Genomic DNA, 20,438 nt, shown 5'->3' on the forward strand with positions numbered 1-20,438 from the left:
CATTCATTTTTGATGGTTAGGGTAAGCAGCTAGGGAAAGCATTATGTCAATGGGAAGTCCCCACGAGGATAGATGGATGGATGGATAGATAGGAGAGCTGGACAGGGCTGTAGAAGGTCCTGAAACCATCAGCAGGACTGGTATCTGCTCCTTGTCCAAGGAGGAACAGGGTGAGTATTGCCAGAGCTACAAAATGACCTCCAGCAGGACACTGGTGTGAATGTTTTTGACTAGAAAATCAGAAACAGACATTGTGGCCTGATGCCCCAACATCCTCTTGTGGACTCTGTGCTCACCCTGCAGCCCGATTGGCATTTGCCATAAAATACCAGAATTGACAGATCCACCACTGGCAGCCTGTGCTTTTCACACAGTGCTGCCTGTAACATCATTCAGCATGACAGGGTTGATGGTGGGTCAGTGATGGCCTGGGGAAGCATATCCATGGAGGCACACTTCGACCTCTACAGGCTATCTTGACTACCATTAGGTATCAGGATGGAATCCTTGGACCCGTTGTCAGTCCTTATGCTGGTGCACAACAATGGCCAGCCTCAATTGGCAAGAGGATGTATGCAGTTCCTGGAGGATGAAGGACTTGATACCAATGACTGGCCTTCATGCTCTCCTGACTGCTAAATACAGTAGAACACCACTGGGACATTATGTTTCAGTCTGTTCGATGCTGCTAGGTTGCACCTCAGATTGTCCAGGACCTCACTGATACTGTAATCCAGATCTGGTAGGATATTCCTCAGGACGCCATCCGTAGTCTCATTAGGAGGATGCTATGTAGTTTTTTGCTACATATTTTCCTTAGGCTGCAGCTAAAATCTGTCTTGAGTGCACCAACAATCTTTATATGCAGGAAAAATATAGCTGCCAGCTAATTTGAATCTTGAATATATGAGGTAAAATCACCATATCAATAATGTGTTTTTAATAACGCGTGTAAATGGAGAGCCCCATTGGTTTGGTCATTAATCAGATACATTAAATTCATTCTTATATTACACTGACATTACATGAGATTCATGTCAATCTGGTTCTTTTAATATACCATCTTTTTTTTCTTTTTTTTTTACTTTTAAATTGAAAACAATTGTAAGTCCCAATTTTGTGTCAGAGGAAAAAAACCTTTCAGCTGGCTGTGTATTCAGTCACTATTGTATAATCCAAGATAAATTTTGACTTTAAAGAAGTTCAAATCTAGATATGTATGTATTCACGTCTGGATCTGTTGTAGTGTCTGGGTGCCCACTTTCAGCACTCATCTCAGTGAGCAAGCAGAGCCTGCTTTTATCTGACTGTGGTCTGGAGCTGGGCCAGGGAAGGGGCAAGCAGCCTGCTGGCGATTAGCTCACAGACAAGCCGGGGCTCATGCCTCTGTTTCCCTTTCAGGCGAGGGGTTCTCTGCCAGTATCTGCTCACTGGCCCACCACAGCATCCCTAATGTCTTTGGCCCGCTGTCACACATGCACTGGAATCAATCAAACGAGAAGAAAAATGGCGCATGAAGAAAGTGGACAGAGGTTTGGGCCCCACGTTCTTATTATTGTAGCCTGTGTCTATAATTACAATGTTAACACTGAGCTCTGTAGACCCAAGCAAGCAGGACTGCTCCACCAGTGTTTCGGTGGTTATATCAGTGGAAAATTACTCATGCTAGTTTTTCGGTGATGGATCCAGCTCCTTCATCGCTTTCTCCACCGACGTTGATGCTCAAAATATTGCATAATGCAGCGGAACAGAAGAAACCAGCACTTAACTTCATAGCAGTTGGATAATTTTATCTGGATTAGACGTGTAAATCACCAAATTTGTGATTAATTAAGTCCATTTGTGGTTTACCAGACTATTCAAGGTATAGTAATCTCCCCTGGTTGTCTCCTCCAACGCCCCCCCCCCCCCACTTGTGTCTGTCTGCTACTGACCACTTTTCCAGCCTTCCTCCTGGCAGTACCGAGCATTCACATTCCACAGCTAGGCACTGGAGATTTCTCAAATTCTTCCCAGTGTCACTCACTGGAGAAATGTGGCCTTTAAATTTGGCAAATGCACATCAAGGCACATTGAAAAGTCATATACACTCACAGTCCTGAAAATTGAAAACCTTGAAAATTAGACATAGTTGTTCTGTAGCCAGTGATTACGGCAATTCAACCCCACACACCCTCCTCCAAATTGTACTGTAACAGGTTAATTGCCTTATTGTGTTGACGGCAGATGCAAATGTCCAAATTGGGTATGGGAATCGGCTGCTGAAGGAAAATGATAAATGAAGTGGCCCTTTTCATTAAGAAATAAGCCCTCTAAAATCAGTCTGCACTATAAATTGGACTGCCTGTTGCTTCTTTGGGCCAGGTTGTAGGCTTTCCACTGGAGAGGACGGTTCAGTTAAGTAGCTTTGGCCTGAGGTGTGGGCAGACTGAGATCATCGAGGTCAGCCTGCAGGCCGATAACAAGACCGAGCGGAAAACGCAGAACGTCGGAAGTCACAAGGACAGAAAGACATCCAAGAGGTCTGCTCAGATACAACACACACTACTAGATTGTCCTTTGCCGAGGGATTTTCCAGCTCCTTTTAAAAGTCAGCTGTAAATCATCAAGTCAGTTACATAAACCGAAACCAAAAAGTAATAATAATTTGTCATTAATCTTAACTGTTTTTATGTTTTGCTTTTCATATCAGCTCTATTCTAACTATTAAATATGTTCATGTTTTTCTTTTCTTTTTTACTTTTATCTTTTCAGAACTTTTATTGGCTTTGTTAACTTTAGAAGTCTTGGCAACTTTTTTTTGACTGCACGTCATGGAGTTCAGTTAGAATTATTATTTCTTCCTTCATACTGAAGCTAGAATTTTTTTTTTTTTTTAATTATTTATTTATTTATTTTTCATAGTCGGACGGCAACTTGGATTCTCTGAACGTTTTGTGGAAGGAAGCAAACTCCAAAGATAGATTTGTTTGGTTGAAACGCATGCTTTTTTGAACTTTTATTGGCTTTGTTAAAAATATTAGAAGTCTTGGCAACTTTTTTTTGTTACTGTGTAATTTAAGCCATGGAGTTCAGTTAGCTGAATTATTATTTGCTTCCTTCATACTGACAGCTATGAATTTTTCTATTTTTTTGTAAAAATTATTTATTTATTTTTTTTTCATAGTCTTGGACAGTAGGTGGTTTTAACTTTTGGATTCTATCTCGATTTAGCGTCTTTTGTGGTGTGTTTTAAGGAATCAAACTCTGAACTTGATGTTGCTGCTAAAGATTTGTTTGGGTGTGGCTGGATGTTTTTGGTGTTAGGCTATGAAAAAAGAGAGTACATTTAGTCTTTCAGCTCCTTTTTAAGCATTGTTACCAGTGTAATTTAAGCCATCCAAAGACAGAAGGATAGTTCCTTTTTGCTGAGCTATTATTGGCTGTAGACACTGTGGTGCTTGTCTTGCATTATGCTGACAGCTCATGACCCAAATTTTGAATCTCATAGGAAAAGGAAGCTCTATAACCTCAGTGTTTTGTATATAAATTATATTAAGTATAACTTTTTTTTCAAGGCTCTTGGCAACCCCCTGGCTTAGTGACCCCTCATCTGGTTTCCTCAGCATTTTCTGTAAATTTCCACGGTTCATCTCGGTTGGTCTTCCTAGCCTGTCTCTGGGGCCTTGGATGTTGTGTTTTGATTCCTCCATATAATCCCAGACTCTGACTACTTGTTGTTGCTGCTAAAGATAATTCCATTTTACACACAGGTGACTGTTTTGGCTGGATGCTTGGTCGACTTGGTGTTAATGTTTAATATTTAGTATTTACTGTCATATTCCCATAGATCATTGTGATGTTGTTTATTACTCTCGCTTTTCTTCTGCTTGCTTTCTTCTTTCTTTCTCAACAGGTGATCAGGTGATTAAGACTAATCAGGTTTTGGTTTTTGCCCTTTTCCCCGCCTTCTTCAGTTTTCTTTCCCTCTTTCTTTCTCCCTTTGCTTCCCCCAGTCAAGTCTGTCCCGTATTCAGCAAGAAAATAAAATAAACAATAAAGGTGAATCAAATGGACCATTACGGCAAGGCTGGGATGGTCCATTTGGTAACATATTAGAACATCTTTCTTCGCCTGTTCTGTGGCACAGGTTTAAAAAAAAAAAAAAAAAAAAAAGATGTCAGAACATATATTATATGATAACAAGATTATTTTTAAAAGAAAAAGCTGCTAAAGTAAAAAAAAAAAAAAAAAAAAGATGAAACCATTGCTGTCATGTAAATGCTACACATCTTTGAGGAACGCTGCATATTTGAAAAACATCTTCACACCATTTCTACAGTTTTTATGTCCAGTAGCAGTTGACAAAAAAGAAATTCTTTCAAGGAATTGATGATGAGGCTCACATTGTGTACAACACAACAAAAGAGAGAATAGATTTAGGGCAGATTTTTTTTCTTTGTGTGTAGAGTGTTGATGTGAGCCAGATGTCATGGCCACTGTGATGCTCTTGCGCTCCTGTAGAAATGTCACTGGGACACATTAAGCCAACATCCTGTTGTGGAAGTGTGTGAAGCACTGAAGCAGGAGTTCTTCTTTTTGTTGATTAATCCTGTTTTATTTTTGACTTGTAGCGGCTTTCAAGGTTTCTGCCATCACCAGGTTTGCAGAGTATTTTTTTAATGCTTATTGTTGTTGTCTATGTATCTGTTCAATTTTATGGAAAGAATGGAATGAGGCTTTTTGTTCCTCCATTATTCAGTGATGTGTCTGGAAGTTTCTTTGGTCACATTATTTGTTAAGAAAGTCTGACTCTTGATAACATTGTTCTCATTTAGTCCTGAAGGTATTTTGTTTTAGTAGTAGTACCAGTAGTAGTTGTAGTAGTAAGTCACAGGCTAAAAGTGGCAGTTTTTATTTAGAGCACAATAAAAGTTGAATGTCTCTGCTGGGCTGTTTCCTTGGTAAACTATAGTCTAACACAAACTTGCACTACAGCATATCCTATACTGCGACCGTGAAAAAAGAAAGATTGACACCATGATACTTTTTAACCTGCTTAAAGCACATTAGTGTATGGGATACATGACAGTCTGCCTTTTAGTTGGACTTTTGGTATAAACTGTTTTGATTTAGCAGGTTTTTTTACGCTTTGATCAGAACTGGGGTATGAAATCAAAATAATACAATCTGTTAATCATCTTATTAGAATTATTTCTCTGAAATGAGTCTCCCTCAGCTCTTGGCTATTGCCATTGCAAACTTTGCAGCACTGATGTCTCACAGCAAGAAGGTTGTGGGTTTGAACCTTGTTGTTGGCTTTGATGTTTCTGTGTGGACTTATGCGCATTTATGTCCATACACTTGCATATTAGGTTCATCAGTGATCCTAAATTCACCCTATCTGTGGTTGTAAGTGTGAATGGTTCTCTGTCTTTGTGTTAACCACCATGATGGTGGTATACCAGCATATCAGCTTGGATATGCTCCAGCACCCGATTTAACCCTCATCCTACCAACATATTTAACATAAACGGATTATCAAGAATAATTTACTTAAAGAAGCAATCATAAAATTTGCATGTTTTGTAAACTTAAAATCTGTACTTTTCTTTGATACAGCTTGCAGCTATTATTGACAGTACAATCCACATTATAATTATTATTACTTTCTTCTCGGCTTGGGGCCTGCAGCGTAGGAGCATTAGTTCTCCTTCTTATGAATGACATGACTGAGCATGCCCCAGCTGCCTTTGGTAGATCTGGTGACATCATTCCAAAGTTCTGATAACTTTCATTCTGGGAAGCTCCCCTTATAGAAGATGAATGCAGCAATTGAATTGTTCTCATTTAAAATGAATGATATGACATTTTAATTTAGAACCCATGGCAAACGTTAACTGGATAAACGGCTCCATTTAGTAGTAAAATTGCATATTGGGAAATTGGTATTTTTCACCAGGGTCCCCTCGGAACCCCAAAACATTTGGATTTTTAAGAGTAGAAATGGAAAACAATAATGTGACATCATTTGGAAGAAATTCATTGACAAAGAAAAAATATTGGAATGAAAAGGAAAAATCCCTCTGAGATATGACTAAAAATATATCTCCAGGGTATAATCTGTAACTAATCATCCAATAGTCTTCAGTGTCACCACATCAGTTGTTTGGTTTATAATTTTTTTTACTGATTTATTTTCCTTTTTTAAGCTTTTATTTGACAGCGCAGTGCAGAAAGTAGACAGGAAAGCAGGAAGAGAGTGGCGTGCACATCCAGGGCCAACTCAAACCCAGTCCCTGGAGTGGCCTTTGATACATGGGTTGCCCGCTCGACAAGGATATCTGTAGCAGTGCTCCTGGTCTACTACACAGCACAGAAGATTTGCATAAAAAAGTTTAGAGCCCAAAGTTAGTCTTTCAAAGTGCTTGTTTTGTCCCAACATTTCCATCCCAATTTGTAATGATGTAAAAACAGAGAAGTGTACTACATCCTTGTGTTGGAGAAGCTTGAATCTGAGAGCATTTGTGGTCTTGGCTTGAAAACAGATTGGTTCCCTTTCCAGGTTACTTTTCTTTCAAAAGATTCTTGACTAATCACTTTTAATAAAATAGCTGTTGTATGAGCCTTGACAGACCCAAGCATTGTGAGCTTTGAACTGGTAGTGTTTATATCCTTTGGGGCTACATTATGCTTCACTGTATGGTATCATTGTTCTGTCCACCACCTGCAGTATCTGTTGTAATCTTAATGCCGAACAAGCTGCCTTGTGTACTGTTGTCACTGCAGACTACAGCGTTGTCCTGGCTCTGACTTTGCATTAAACGTGCTTTCCTCCCCAAGTCAAAAATTCCAGCCAGTTTGCCTCAAATTCTATATAATTTCAGTTTATACAGGTTATCCTGCTGAGAAAGAACCCTCCTTACAAGACGTTGTTGAGATGTTACATCCACAGAAAACCAACCCTTTGTTATGTTATACATGGGCCTTTAAAAATGGTTGATTGATTTTTTTACTACCTTACTGTCTGCTTATACACGCGTCAGCCTGTGGGATGCTCACAGAGAGCTGTCATCAAGTTGAAGTGTGCGCAGTCATGGACGTGTGTGTGTGTGTACACACTGACACAGTCAGCGGTACAGCGTGGTTACAGGGCAGAAAGGTAGAGTGAGTATGTGTGTCTGTGTGTGCACGTCAGGGAGTAATTGAGTTGAATTGGTTTTAATGGGTCTTTATGGGATGTTTGGAGTTATTTCTGTCTGAGGTCTCCTCTGGCGTCCTGGCTCCTCTGAAGGATGGCTTGGCCTTCTGCCCAGCGTCGAGGCAGTTCTACACTTTCTCCTCTGTTGTTTCGTTCTTCCGCTCCCTCGCCCTCTCTCTTTCTTCCTCTCTTCTTCTCTCCTGGTGCTCACTTTCCCTCTCTCCGTCATGACAGAGAGCGAGTGATTTTGCGGCACCAGAAAGCGAACGAGTGTTTGTGTTTTCCTCCCGCCCTGCCTCCCCCTCAGCGTTGCGATTTTTAACGGGGGCCCCCTTTTCGCCGAGCACTCACCCCTCTCCGCTAATCGCTGAGCACCACTTTAAAGGCCCCAGCGAGCAGTCGAGCCTCGTCCCGACTCCCATTTGTCACAGAGATCACATGGTGGCGCATGAGTTAGGACCCTGTGGTGGCGGCGCAATTACAGGGTCGGCGGAAGGGAGCAAAGCCAGCGGATCCAGTGGCAAGGACGACTCCTCGGTGGCGGCACTGAACTAAACTTTCTGTTCCTGTCTCTTTTTGATGGACGGCCTGAGGAAAGAGGAGGCACATTATATGGGAAGACGGGGAGTTACTTATACTCGTGTGTGTGCGCGTGTGTGTGTGTGTGTGTGTGTGTGTGCGTGCATACAGTGAAAGCACAGCACATTTTGTTTTTGTCATCGCCACTCTTTTTAAATTATTCTCAACCAATTTAGTGGCGCAAAAAAAAATAAAGATCCAACAAATAAGTGTTGGCAACGACTTCTGGAAACATTCTCACATGTGTTTTGAGAACTTTGAAGGCACATTATGTGATTCTGCACCAGTCAAACCACATCCCAGTTTAGCCCCAAGTATGGACTGTTTTTATTCACTTCTGCCTGAACACTCGTTTTAGAATGAGTTACTGCTCTGTGATAACTACATACTGTATAAATATGCTACTGTCTTTTTAGATGTCTTCTTTCTGCTTAATGTAAATGTAAATGAATCAAATCTGATTAAGTAGTGTGTGGTACACAATTTATAATTATGTGTGTGTATTTGTTCACACGTCTTTGTGGGGCCCCGTGTGTGTGTGTGTGTGTGTGTGTGTGTGTGTGTGTGTGTGTGTGTGTGTGTGTGTGTGTGTATATATGTATGTCTCTGTGTGTGTTTGAGTTTATGTGCCATGGGAGAGTGACAGTTCTGACCTTAGCCTCTGAGGCCATGCCAGGTCATTGGCCGCCAGCCTCAGAGTGGTGAGGCCACATACTGGGGTGAGCGCTGCGACTGAGAAAACAGGCTTCATGAAAACAGAGTAGGATAAATAGATGCTTTGAAGGATGGATCGTGGGAGGAATGAAGAAAAAAAAAAAAGATGGGTGACGAGGATGAGACAGACCGACCGCAGCACAGAGGAGCAAGAGTCAGGAAGGAGCCTGGTGGAGGAAAAGGCAAATCCTTGTAGCGAGGATGGAGAAAATGCTGAAGATGGGCTCCATGCTGCTCATTAGGTTTGGGTGTGTATGGGAATGGCAGCAAACATGACATTTCCTCTGCAGCCAGCGGAACGACTCCGGCATCAAATAACAGCCCTGCTGCACAATGAGTAGTAAAGCTGTAGCCACCAGAGCTGTCGCCCAGCCCAACTACCACCAGCCACCATGAGCCAGGAGCCTTCACTTTGACTCAGGGCCAGGGCAGGGAGCAGGATATAACAAACAAGCTTCGTACAGATTTGAGACTCTGGCTTGGTAGATGCATCAAGCATCCAGTTAACTAGACAGAGACACCTGAGCAATTCATTTTTTTTATTTTGTATTTTTTTTTACCAAATTGAGTCTTTAACCTAGTTAGCAAACCTTAAAGTGAAACTCTTGTCCGTGACCAAGCTGGCACTTAAATCAAGCATGGCCCTGGGTGTGTATCCTTGTTTGGACGTGTAATTATTGTCTGGGAAAATTCTCATAGTAAATGACAAGTTTACTGATTTATAGCACAACTTAAAGTTTGTTGGTTTTTCTCAGAAGCTAGACTGTTTAAGGACAGATTCAGAGTTTAATCAGTCCGAGAATGTTGTGCAATAGAACAAATTAAAGATGAAGCAGATCAACATATTTAAAAAGACTAATACATTAAAACAACAAATAATCATTTGAATGTATTCCATTTGTTTTGTTTTTTTTTATCATTCACTACCCTATAAAATAGATTTTCACAATTAAGCTTTGCTTTGAATGCACTCTTCTTCACCAGAACAAGATCTCCTGTTGTGCTTAAAACAACAGCTTTAAGAACATTTCCAGTCTCCATTCCAAACTCACGTTTTCAGCTTGCCTTTTCTCACTTCCACTCTCATCCTCCCAATTAATATTGCTGCACAGTCTTCTGTTCTTCGGCTTTTATTTTGGTAAGTAAAGGCTCTTTGACTCAGTAGACACGAGCCGCAGAGTAATAAACTCATCAGGCACGTGTCCATGATGTAACCATAACAAAGGGATCCCCCTGCCAGAATGTCTTCCTGAGGTTATATTGAAAGATTCATGACATGTTTTAACAGTCCTTTGCACACTGAAGACATATAATTTCTCCCATTGGACGCATCTAACTGGTCATCTTCTTACAGTGTCTGATGTACTTCCTCTGGCTCCACAGCTGTCTTGAAAGTAGCAGCTTTGCTCCCAGTTTTACCGACATGGAAGGTGGCTGTTATGGGCAAATAAGAGGACAGGACGAGTTTAGAGAAAAGGGTCAAACCGCATGATGAGAGCGGATGGTTCTGTCTCCTGAAAGCCCTTCCAGCAACCGGAAGCAACCAAGTTAAAGGCCACAGCCACAATTACTGTGTTGGTGCGCTGCGACAGGCTCCTGTCAGAGATTTAAAAAAAAAAACAAAACAAGTTTGTGTGTGTCCCTTTTTTTTTTTTTTTAAACTGTAATGCAATTGAACCTCTGGCGGTGAGGTGAGCTGAATGACTCTGACAGCTGAGGTGTAAATCCAGCCATGGATAGGCTGAAATAAGACTACCAAAGCAATTACATTTGGCCTTCTGTGGATGCTGAATAGAGTATATTGAAAGACAGAGGGGAAAATTTGTTAATAATAGGTCCTTAAAGACATGAGTAAAATGGTTCTTGTGTTTTATTTTTTCTTCTTTAACAGAAGTTTGGTGGATGACTGGTTGGGCTGTCTTTGTCCCAGATTGAAATGTATATAATGGATTATCTTAAAATGTTGTCCATGGTCCCCCGAGGATAAATCCTGAGGACTGGAAATTAAGTTTGAATTTTACTATGTTTTAGTCACTAACAGGGTGGCTCAAGGGATGTTGTCAGTCTAAAAGACATGCCTGTGTCCAGACTGGAAAAAAAACATAAAGGGAGCAGGTCACTGTTAAATTTCATACGGATGATGTGATCGTCTGTTTTTTCTCCTCTGACACAGTGAAGTTGGTTTAGATTCAAATCTATAGACGGTTATTAAATGGCGTAATTCCTAAAAGACTTTGGTGATTCCCTTTCTTTTTCTGTAGCAAAATTATCCATTTTGTTTGACCTGGAATTGGTTTACTACCAAAGTACTTGTAAAACTAATGACATTCCCAGCATGGGCTGCTTGTGTTTTCTCCTACTAGTTTCTTTTGCCAGTACAGTAAAATGCAAGAGTAAGACAACAGGAAGCCTTTTACTGCCACCCTTGCTCTGCACCAAATGAAACAACTTAAATACAGCAAATGGAAAGCCAAGTCTCATATTCAGGAACTAACCCAAGGCAAGGTTATATTTTAAACAAGACATAGCCTGATCCTATCCAGTATAGGCATGTATGAATTCAAACTCATACATCCTAAGTTCATTTAGCAATGTAGTCAGCAACAGGGTACCAAGACGTTTCTTGGTTTTAATCTGTCGGTGCAGCTTTGACGGTTTCTCTTAAATGCAGTAACTTCAACCCATCATATAAATTGCATTAACTACTGTAGCAGTACACCGGCTGCCACTTAGCTGCCCCAGACATTACTGCATTTTGCCATTTTCCAAACATATTGTCATATTGTGCACTGGCATCCAGCACAGCTTCTAAAGTAGCTCTAACTAACTTAGCTTATGCCAGCTAGCTGACACACTGCCAGTAACTGTCTCTGTGCATTTAAGCTGCATGGGTTTTGCACAAGTCTATTAAATAGGTCACAAGTTTTTTTTTTTTTTTTTTTTTTTCCCTGAGCCCCCAGTGTCTGAAATTCTATCCCACGATATTGTATAAACAGTGGCAGGCTCCTTTTGTGTCATAAGCATCTGAAGAATGCACTGCAGCGAGTACTATGAGGGGTGTTCCCCCAGGGACATGACCAACAAGAGGGGATCGATCAGGGCGATGCTGGTGTCACAGTATAAATTGGAACTTATGTTAGCATTGTCTTTGTGGGTGTGTGTTTGCATAAGCTGAGCAATGGGTTCACCATCAGGGCGGGGAAAAAGATTGGACAACGGCTCTGTTTATTCACACAACCTGGATGAGTCATTTTGCTAAGGCAGTGCTGACAGCAACATGTCACATCAAGACATCGCCCAGCTCTCAGCTCCTCGCTTGATTCCTCCTTATAGTGTAGATCGCCAACTGTTGTTATTGTCTTCCAGTGCTGTTATTAACTTCCACATTCCTGGGCATAGTGTCATATCATCAGTGAATTTTGCACACTGAACTCATTTACCTCAGCTGGTTATGGATTGCTAAAAACAGCATTCAGCCTCAGTGAATTGACTTGAAATTAGGTTTTCTACTGTGTTAAATTTAACTTCTATAAGCCCAGCTTGCAACACAATGTTTCCACTGTACCCTGTGGCATGTTGACATTAGTGACACAGCCCTGACTCATTTAGCCTCCAATAAGTGAGTGATAGTGGCACAAGTTTGCCACAGTTATTTAGTCCTTCACAGCCAAAACCCCGGACCTCAGCAATGTAAACATTGCTTCTGTGCGCGTATGTGGATCCCAGGCTTAACTTACAGTGCCATATGGACATGTGTTGCTTATTTTCAGCAGGTTATTTGGTTACAACGGCTGTTTGGTTTGTGGTTCTTAAGGACGGAAAAGTATGTGATGTTCTCCCAGCCGTGCCTAAATGAAGAGCGTATTGTGCGGTACAGTTATTTCAGTGGAAAACGCATGCACGGAGCCCATGACCAGCGTTTCCACTTATATGCACTGTTCAAAAGCACTAAAGGAACACTTTGAAAAAACATCAGATCTTAGTGTTGGGGGCAAAAAATCATGCTGAATATCTATACTGATATGGACTGGTAATGTGTTAAGAATGAAAGCTTGCCACATCACATTGGTTGATCAGTTACATTTCCATCAATCAACAGTACCTAATTCAACGACACCCCAAAAATCAAAGTGAAAAGATGACACAGGAGGTCAGTCTTTTTTACCGAAATTTAATTGCAGCATCTCCAAATGGTACTCAGAAGTTTGTAAGGCGCCCCACATGCTTGTATGCATGCCTGACAATGTCGTAGGTGCAACCTAGCAGCGAAACACAATGTTCCAGAGGTGTGCTGTTAGATTTGATTCAGTGGAGTTCAGGGGCCAGTCAATGGTATCCATTCCTTCATCCTTCAGGAACTGCCTGCATACTCCTCACATGAGGCCAGGCGTTGTGGTGCACCAGTAGGGTGTGACAATAAGTTCAAATATTTAATCTCAATACCTAATGACAGTCAGGGTTCAGTTTCCTGTGCATCCCTCTATGGATATGCCTCCCCAGATCATCACTGACCCAGCACCAAATCAGTCTTGCTGAATGGTCTTCCAGGCAGTACATCTGTCACATGTGTTCAGAATGAACCTGCTCTTATCTGTGAAAAGCATGGGGCGCTAGTGGTGGCGCTGTCAGTTCTTGTATTTTATGGCAAATGCCAATCCAGCTGCAAAGTAAGGACAGGGCCCACTAGAGGATATTGGGGCATCAGACCACCATCATAAAGTCTGTTACTGATTGTTTGGTCAGAAACATTCACACCACTGTTCTGCTATAGATTTTGTATTTCTGGCAGTGCTCATCCTGTCCCTTCTTGCTCAAAGGAGCAGATACCGGTCCTGCTGATGGGCTCGGGAGCCCTGTCCAGCTCTCCTAGAGTAACTGCCTGTCTCCTGGAATCTCCTCCATGCTCTTGAAACTGTGTGTCTTAATTCCAATAACACCAAAACAGCTGAAACTGAATAATAGCCCCCTCTACTACTTCACTGACCAGATCAATATCCCACAAGTTTAATTGACTTGATAGTATACTATGATTAAAGTGTTGTAATATTTTTTGATTACTGTACATTAGCCTCTTCTTTTAACCCCATTAAAGTTGCACATCTCAAAACAATGCTGGCAAAAATATGCTCAACACTGGTATCAGAGGTGTTTTTCCTAACTTTATTGATGGAAACAAACTGGTGAGGGTAAAGGAAAAGGCTTGCTGAAGTTGCAGAGAACAGACATAGCTTTGGTCTGGACAAGTGGCAAGTGGATAAGATTATAGTATAGTACTGGTTTTATGTTGTGGTAGATAACGGGTGGAGCAGAGGCATCCTTGTGCAGTAATGTCAGGTTTCAGAAAACCCAAATGCAAATGCCTGGGAGGCTGAGACCTCTAATGTCCATGATTGTCCCATTGGCCCTGTGTACCAGCCTAAATCAGCCCTCCAGCTCGTACTGTTGTGTCATATCCATTTTATACATGCACTCACACACATGCACTGTGAGGGAAGGAAGCAGATATAGCTGACCACAGCAGGCCGCATGTGAACCACTCTGACTCAGTAACACCAGTCTCCCTGCCCACATACAGCTGAAGGAGTAGCACCTCCAGTAGTTAAGCTTTCACCTCTACACAGTGTCGTACACATCCAAAACTCACACAGTTATTACACTGCCTGAATGAGTTTAACTCTTCATTTAGTTTTGCACATTTTTGATGGAACTTATTTTGATTTTGGAAGTGTTCTCATTCATAATCCTACTTATCTGCCATCTATAAGGCTTGTGCAAGTTTAGAGATGGCTCACTGATTTATTTGTTTTTTTTTGTTTTTCAGTCGGTGGTCAAAACAGGACGCTTGCTTATCAGTCACGAGGCACCGGTAACAGGAGGCTTTGCTGCTGAAATCAGCTCTACAGTACAGGTGAGTGCAGGGCATGATTGTATGCATTCATGCATCTCATCGATTGTGTGTCCATGCTGATAGCATGCTATATTTGACTTTTATTTGACAATCTATCTCCCAGGGGTAGATATAAAACTCCTAAAAACTTCTCACTGATTCCCCCAGAGCAGTGGCTTTGAAAACTGAGAGGCCTGCCTCCCAGCTGGGTTTACAGTAGAGCTGAGAAGAGGCACCGATCTTTCCTCCATGAAGCAAAGATTATGAGTAAGGTTAAAGGAGAGGTGCTTGCCAGCTGATTTGGCTGCTAACCAGCATGCTCAGCAGCTGGAGCTGCAGCAGTGGCTGTGACACACAGCTCACACAGGCAATCAATTAAGGCACTTTAGAAACCTCTAGTGCTTCACCACTGCAGTTTGCATCAGAAATGATATTCCTTCTATGAGTCAACAGAAACTCAGACAATGAGGAAATCATATTCTCTAGTCCGAGTGAAAGTCAATCTCTATAAAATAGCCTAGAATGGATAAAGAGACATTTTCCTACATCAAAGAGATTCACTGATAAATGTGGACTGCTAATAGTCGATTCTGTATTTCTAGAGGAACTATGCTGCCAGTCATTGTGCGGTAAAATATAATCATGGTTGGCTTGAATGTTGAATGTGCAGTTGTGTTGATGTGGTTTCCATAAAAATGAGCAGAGATAGAATGAATTCAAAGTCAATTTTGTCAGATGATGTGCATAAATATATCTTATAATTTATAGTGCCAATGGCAGTATGATTTTTTTTTTTTTTTTAACTTATAAACCACTATAACGTACACCAGAAAAATTGTTCCACCAGCCTGGCTAAGAGAGATTTGTGAACTACACACCCAGGCATTGTTTCAAAACTGTTCAAGAACAGCTCAAGGTAGTCAGAGGTACAGTCTTGGCTCAATCTCCAAACTGATCAATCACTCACCTCTTTTCACACTCTGTGTTTATACATCACTTTGTATTTAGTTATTAGTTATTAATCTCTGGCACTCTTCCACAGTGTGTCTTTGTCCTGTCTTCCTTCCCTCACCTCAAGATTGTGCCATTGTATTAACACACCTGAATGTTCCAGACTACCAAAACTTTATAGAGGTGGTCACACTTGCTGATATTCACTTAGTCAAATTAATTTGGTCAGCTATTTGCATTTTTAATTCTTAGAAAACACTTTAAATGCTAACTAGTGTTAGTGTTTTTCCTCTCTTTCTACCCCCCTCCCTGAGCCTAGTTCTGTCAGAGGTTTCTTCCTGTTAAAAGGGAGGTTTTCCTTCCCACTGTCACCAAATGCTTGCTCATAGGGGAGTAGTTTGATTGTTGGGGTTTTCTCTCTAGTATTGTTGGGTCTTTACCTTATAATATAAAGCTACTGTTCTTGTAATTTGGTACTACATAAATAACTTTCAACTGATTCCAGTGAAGTTTGATTTATATATCCACCCCTACTCCAAAAAAGTTCCAGACTCTTAAAGGTATCCACAGGGATCCCATGTGGATCCTCCAGCTAACAGAGCTAACTGATTACTTAAAATTCCTGATAATGTGGGATTTCACAAAATAATAAAGCAAATTTCCAGCTCTGGCATATAGTCAGCTCATTTGGAACTTTCTTCTGTCACTGTCACAAGTGATTCAGTTGCTTCAGTAACATTTAATGCATCTTTTAAAATCTAGCCCACAGCTAACTCGCAGACTGAGCGGCATGGTTATATTTCCTGCTGGCATCCACTGTAGTACTATATCAACTACAGTTCCCAAAGTTGGAGCATTATCAGTTTAGATAGCAGTAGAAAAGTAGGAGTAAGATGGGCAGAATCTATTAATATTAACTTTTTGTTTGACATTGTTTGGTTGTCCTTAAGTATATTGGAATTTCCCTTTTTGTTTGGAACCTGTGGGCATACAGGCCAAGACATCAAACTGTTCAATCAAATTTGAATAAACACTGTTCACTGAACATATAAATTAACCACTGATATGACATGATAGCATATACAACATGTTTAACCTGATATCAAATCTGGCCCATCTCCCATCTTTCAGATTATGTTCTCAGGTATGCCCAGACAGCTTCCAGCACAGCTGCTGTTCTAACAACTTGCACTGGTGCCCTTTGTGGGCTGTTTCCTGGAACATTATCACGCCTCCTATACAGTGATAATGATTTTGACACAAGACTGTAAACAAAATAGACTAAAACCCAGCAAAAAAAACTGAGGAGCTGCACAGATAATACGATGCTACTCATCTAAGGGTTGTGAATCCAGCTGAGCTGTCTGCTCATATTGGATTTCTGAAATATTGCTTGCTACTGGTAATGCAAAAGGTCTGCACACTGTAACCACAACATGCCAGAGACAGTCGATGCCAAATTCTGAGCTAAGTACAATGCATGACTAAATGAAAAGCCCTCCCCTTCCCTTCATCCTAATTGCATCTACTCTTGTGTTCTGGGGTAATTATCTTCAGTATGTGGGGTGTTTTCTCTCTCTGAGGCGCTCACTGTAGCAGCGACTAGCACTCCCATCTAGATGAGCAATTAGTGTCTTAACAAATGACACATCTCCCCTTTTATGACCACCTCCTCAAAAGTCATCAGCCTAATTGTATGCATGACACACTATGCATTACCTGGAGCAGTTTCCTTGTTAATTCTCGTGAGTTGGAGCTGTCAAATGAAAAAATCGATCCCATGCTCATTTACTGTCAATCAGATGTTGCCTTCTCCCCCTCCCCTGTTTGCTAGGGCTTAAATGGCCAGTGAGTCATCCACCTCATTTCCATGTTTTCACATTGTGTACAGATGATGTAAGCTGTTGGTGTATTCACTGATTGCATCGATCTGCAGTTTTCGCCTGGCCTCGGGAGATTTGGATGCTCTTGTCGGAAAAGAAATCTTTACAGTTGCTGATTGTTGTACTTCAACAGGATGCAGCTTGACCTACTGGCATCTGTTGCACTCTTAAAACCATGAATTATATCAAAGATATTCCTTCATCAGAGAGAAAGTAATGGGCTCGTTGAAGATCTTCTAAAAGGCAGTCTCACTAAAAAAAAAGAGAGTACGATGGCTTTACAGTAGCCCATTAGCGCCAACAAGCCATTCTGCTTAAAAATAAATAAGCACAGCGCCATTGACACTTTGAAGACTGCAGCCAGTTACAAGCCCGTGGCGTGACAACATAATAAACGATCGGCATTACCTAGCGCAGCGTGTCAAACTTTGCCTTGTGCCGGAGTGATCCAGATGTACTCGCCTGGCTACGTGACAGTACCTTTCTCAGCTCTGCTTGACAGTTTTGACCAAAAACATGTTTGTATGTTGCCTAAAAGGGCTGTGAGTCATGATTCGAGCTGAACTCATGTGTTCAGCAGATTTGTAAAGGAAAAGGTGACACATTTTCAGATTTAGCTTGGTCAGATAGAAGAAACAAACCTGCAATTATATCAGACTAGTCACTAGTTATAGGGATGATGTGCCACGTTAAGCATGGTTCTTTTTTTTTGCCAGAACATTGAGTTTGTTTTCCTTCCACTCGCTCACCACTGAGGTTTCCTCAGTTCTAATGTGTTTTTATTAGAAATATTTGTTCTTCGCACACAGTGTTAATCCGTCTTTGTTTGACGCAGCTTGAAAAGTCACAAAGCGTTTGGTTTGTTGTAACTTTTGTTGCTCACTTGAATGCAGGGTAAATGCTGTCATGTGTGTTCCCTTTGAGTTGTAAAATAAAATGGCCATTTAAATGTGATTTTGCAGTCCCACTCAGCTTTGATAATAATAAGAATAATAAATAAAGCTTCTAAAAATACAGCTTTTAAGGAGATTGTGAGTCAGAGGTCCCCGTCAACAACAATAACATCCTGGAGAGTTTCTGAATATTGGAGACAGATTAGTGGTATTGTGGAAAATCGAGGTCCTAACATATACCACACTTCTTTGTTTACTTGTGTGGTCTCGGAACCGTGAAATCAAGGGAGGAAAAAGATAAGCTGGTTGTCAGTAAAGCTTGTATAGTCTGGACTTAGTTGCCTGGGAGCACTGTTTAAACTAAAGTCTGTTATTTTGAAGAGAGCGTGGATTCAACTACTATCTACTTCAGACTTTTGGGCTCTTACAGAAAGATCCTTAGATGGAGTCGATCTTCTGTTTTGTGTTATGAACAGAAGAGTGTTTGGTAGGACTTGGCAAGTTTCCTTTATCAGGCTTTGGATCTCACCCCCATGATTTAATGATGTGTCATTTTGGCCCTCTTCTAAGTGTTTTACTGATGTCTGGATCGGACGCAGTAGGGCAGAAAGATGAGGCTCAGGACAATGCTTTTGTGGACCTCAGGGATGCACAGAGAGAAATGGTGAATCATCCTACAAAAGCGTTGCAGACATGACTAAAGTAGCTTCAAGTTCCAAAAATGTACTTGCTTTGGCTGATCATTTGGAAATAATAAAATGCTGCATAATTGTGACCACGCTGGACGACAATAGCTCTTGGCAGCTTCAAGCAATTAGACAGGAGTGTACTTAACATAACCTATGTAGGGTATCAAATATGGTAGTTTTCTAACTTATGCTTGGTGTTCTCCAACTTTTCAGCTTCACTCTCTAACCACAAATGACATTGCACTGAATCATGTGGCACTGTCACGGAGGGGGTTTAACAGTTATTCACTGGCCCCTTTGATTCCCTGCTTATTGTTCCACTGGTAGTGGTTTCGATTATTCTTGTGTAATTAAACCTAACAGAATCAAACATCCAGCTTAGGATGTCCTGTTGAGCTGTGGTCCTCTGCTATGATACAATTCAAAAGCTGGCGTCTCCACTCTGGCCCACTTGTTGTTAGCCAAGGATGAAGGCCTTGCCATCTCCTGCCATAAATGCCTTCTAAATCAGAATCAGGTTCCTGGTTGCCGGTCAGGCGCATCTGAATGAGAAGCAGCTCAAGGCCCGGGGCGCTGTTCTCCACAGTGGTAGGCCCCCCGCCTCCGACTTGTCTTTCTCCATCAGGGGATACACTAAACCGCCTTTAAAGTTCAATGTGTAAACAAGAAAGCTCCTTCAGAAGATTTGATTGGATGCATGTACTGCACTGGCTAAGGAGGTCTCCTTCCGCTCATTATCATCACTTGCTTAACAGCATGAAGCCCACACCAGGCCAGTAATGTAAGTTAATGGCTTACCTATATGAAATAAAACCAGAAGTCTAAAGCAATAGCAGCCCCAAGGATTCTCAGAACAAAAAAGCTGACTGATGAAATCTTTTTTTTTTTTTTTTTAAATATGTTATTTATAGTTGGCATTTGTCAATCTATTTATTTTCTCTAGTGGCCTCACTGTACTGTTGTTCTTATTCTTAGAAGAACTGTGCAATTCCCACACATCATATTGTTCTCACACCCACTAAACTTTAGTAAGAGGCCTCCATGTTTTTTCTTTACAGTGGATCCTTTTGAGCTCAAGGGTTTTTCTGTTAATGATAGAAACTCAGTGCTGGGGGTTTTTTGTGTTCATGTCCAATAAATTCTCAGTCTGTAAACATTATCGATGGTCCATTTAGTATTATTTAGTACTTCCACAGATCTAAAATCAACAGTACAACAACAAAACAATGTCACATTCACAACTCGGACACTCAAGCCTTTTTGTTGTATTTCTTAGTATTATTTCATTTCTTCTTTGCCGCACACCCGATAAGTGGTAACTTGCCTTATCCTTAGTTCATCGTGTTATGCTGAGTTATCTGTGCTTTACTTTGCAAACTTATTCAAAACATTAAATTTACTTTGCACAGCATCAGCTTACAATTACTATGTGAGTAAAGATCAGAACAGAGACGTTGCATACATGCTGTATCTGTCCTTCAATCTCATTATCATTGGGAGAGCTTTAAAAACATGTTGAGAAGTCATGAACTTAACACTGACCGAAATCAAGCTGGTTTGGCTTGGGCCTTTCTTAACTGATATAGCATGTGATACTGGCCCTTTTCTACCCCTGTCTGACTGCAACCTCCAATCTGCGGGTGTTTCTGACAATCTAAATAT

The 20,438-nt window shown here is 41.1% G+C and overlaps 1 protein-coding gene across 1 annotated transcript in view; it reads left to right on the forward strand.

The window, feature by feature from the left end:
- Positions 1-20,438, forward strand: part of bckdhb (branched chain keto acid dehydrogenase E1 subunit beta) — a 56,112-nt gene that overhangs the window by 27,347 nt on the left and 8,327 nt on the right. Inside the window, exon 9 of the mRNA XM_031740240.2 lies at positions 14,295-14,381. Coding sequence (XP_031596100.1) covers positions 14,295-14,381 — 87 coding nt within the window. The remainder of the gene's footprint in view (positions 1-14,294; positions 14,382-20,438) is intronic.

Source organism: Oreochromis aureus, linkage group 11 (assembly GCF_013358895.1).
Source record: "Oreochromis aureus strain Israel breed Guangdong linkage group 11, ZZ_aureus, whole genome shotgun sequence".
Classification (NCBI taxonomy): Eukaryota; Metazoa; Chordata; class Actinopteri; order Cichliformes; family Cichlidae; genus Oreochromis; species Oreochromis aureus.